Source organism: Penaeus monodon, chromosome 31 (genome assembly GCF_015228065.2).
Source record: "Penaeus monodon isolate SGIC_2016 chromosome 31, NSTDA_Pmon_1, whole genome shotgun sequence".
Taxonomy (NCBI): domain Eukaryota; kingdom Metazoa; phylum Arthropoda; class Malacostraca; order Decapoda; family Penaeidae; genus Penaeus; species Penaeus monodon.
The window spans coordinates 16,746,543-16,747,090 of NC_051416.1; the positions used below are offsets into that span (position 1 = coordinate 16,746,543).

The window sequence follows — 548 nt, forward strand, 5'->3', positions numbered from 1 at the left end:
CCCTCAAAACACTTGCAGAATGGTATAAATGAGTGACTAACACTACAATAATGCGTTATATGTAAATAATAAATAGTTCAGTATCATAACTTACTCAGAATCTAAAATACATCTGCATTTCTGAGTGGATGCAATACTGAAAATCAATCATTGCATACACTTTACATCATGCTCTTAATTTTTTACCTTTTTTCACCTCTGTTTACAAACATACAGCTTTTTAATTTTAAAGAGGAGTTTACTAAGTTAACAATTTCTGAAAAAAATTAACGGAGTCATGAGCATTCCACAAAAAGGATATAACCATATCATGATGACCCCTGTGCCCCAGGTGCAAAAGATGACCTTCAGGCGCACGGTCCGTCGGCCATGAGGAGGTCAACAACCTTCTCCATTGACCTCTCAGACACCTGCAAAATGTTAAAATCATTAAAAAATGTTTTAAGCCTGTCCTCAAGAATATGATCTGGAACAATTTAATTCAAGACCACACATTATTTCAAAAAAAACTTTCATTATCATACACTCGTAAGGAACAGTTAAATCAT

General features: G+C 34.1%; 1 protein-coding gene across 3 annotated transcripts in view; it reads right to left on the reverse strand.

Moving 5' to 3' along the window:
- LOC119593051 (phytanoyl-CoA dioxygenase, peroxisomal-like) overlaps window positions 1-548 on the reverse strand; it is an 85,323-nt gene that overhangs the window by 10,772 nt on the left and 74,003 nt on the right. The window contains exon 1 of one of the 3 annotated variants that reach the window (XM_037941954.1): window positions 305-332. The exons of the other annotated variants lie outside the window; for them this stretch is intronic. Within the exon in view, the coding sequence (XP_037797882.1) occupies window positions 305-307 (3 nt within the window). The 5' untranslated portion in view covers window positions 308-332. Of the gene's footprint in view, window positions 1-304; window positions 333-548 lie in introns of those variants that run through there. 3 annotated transcript variants of the gene reach the window in all.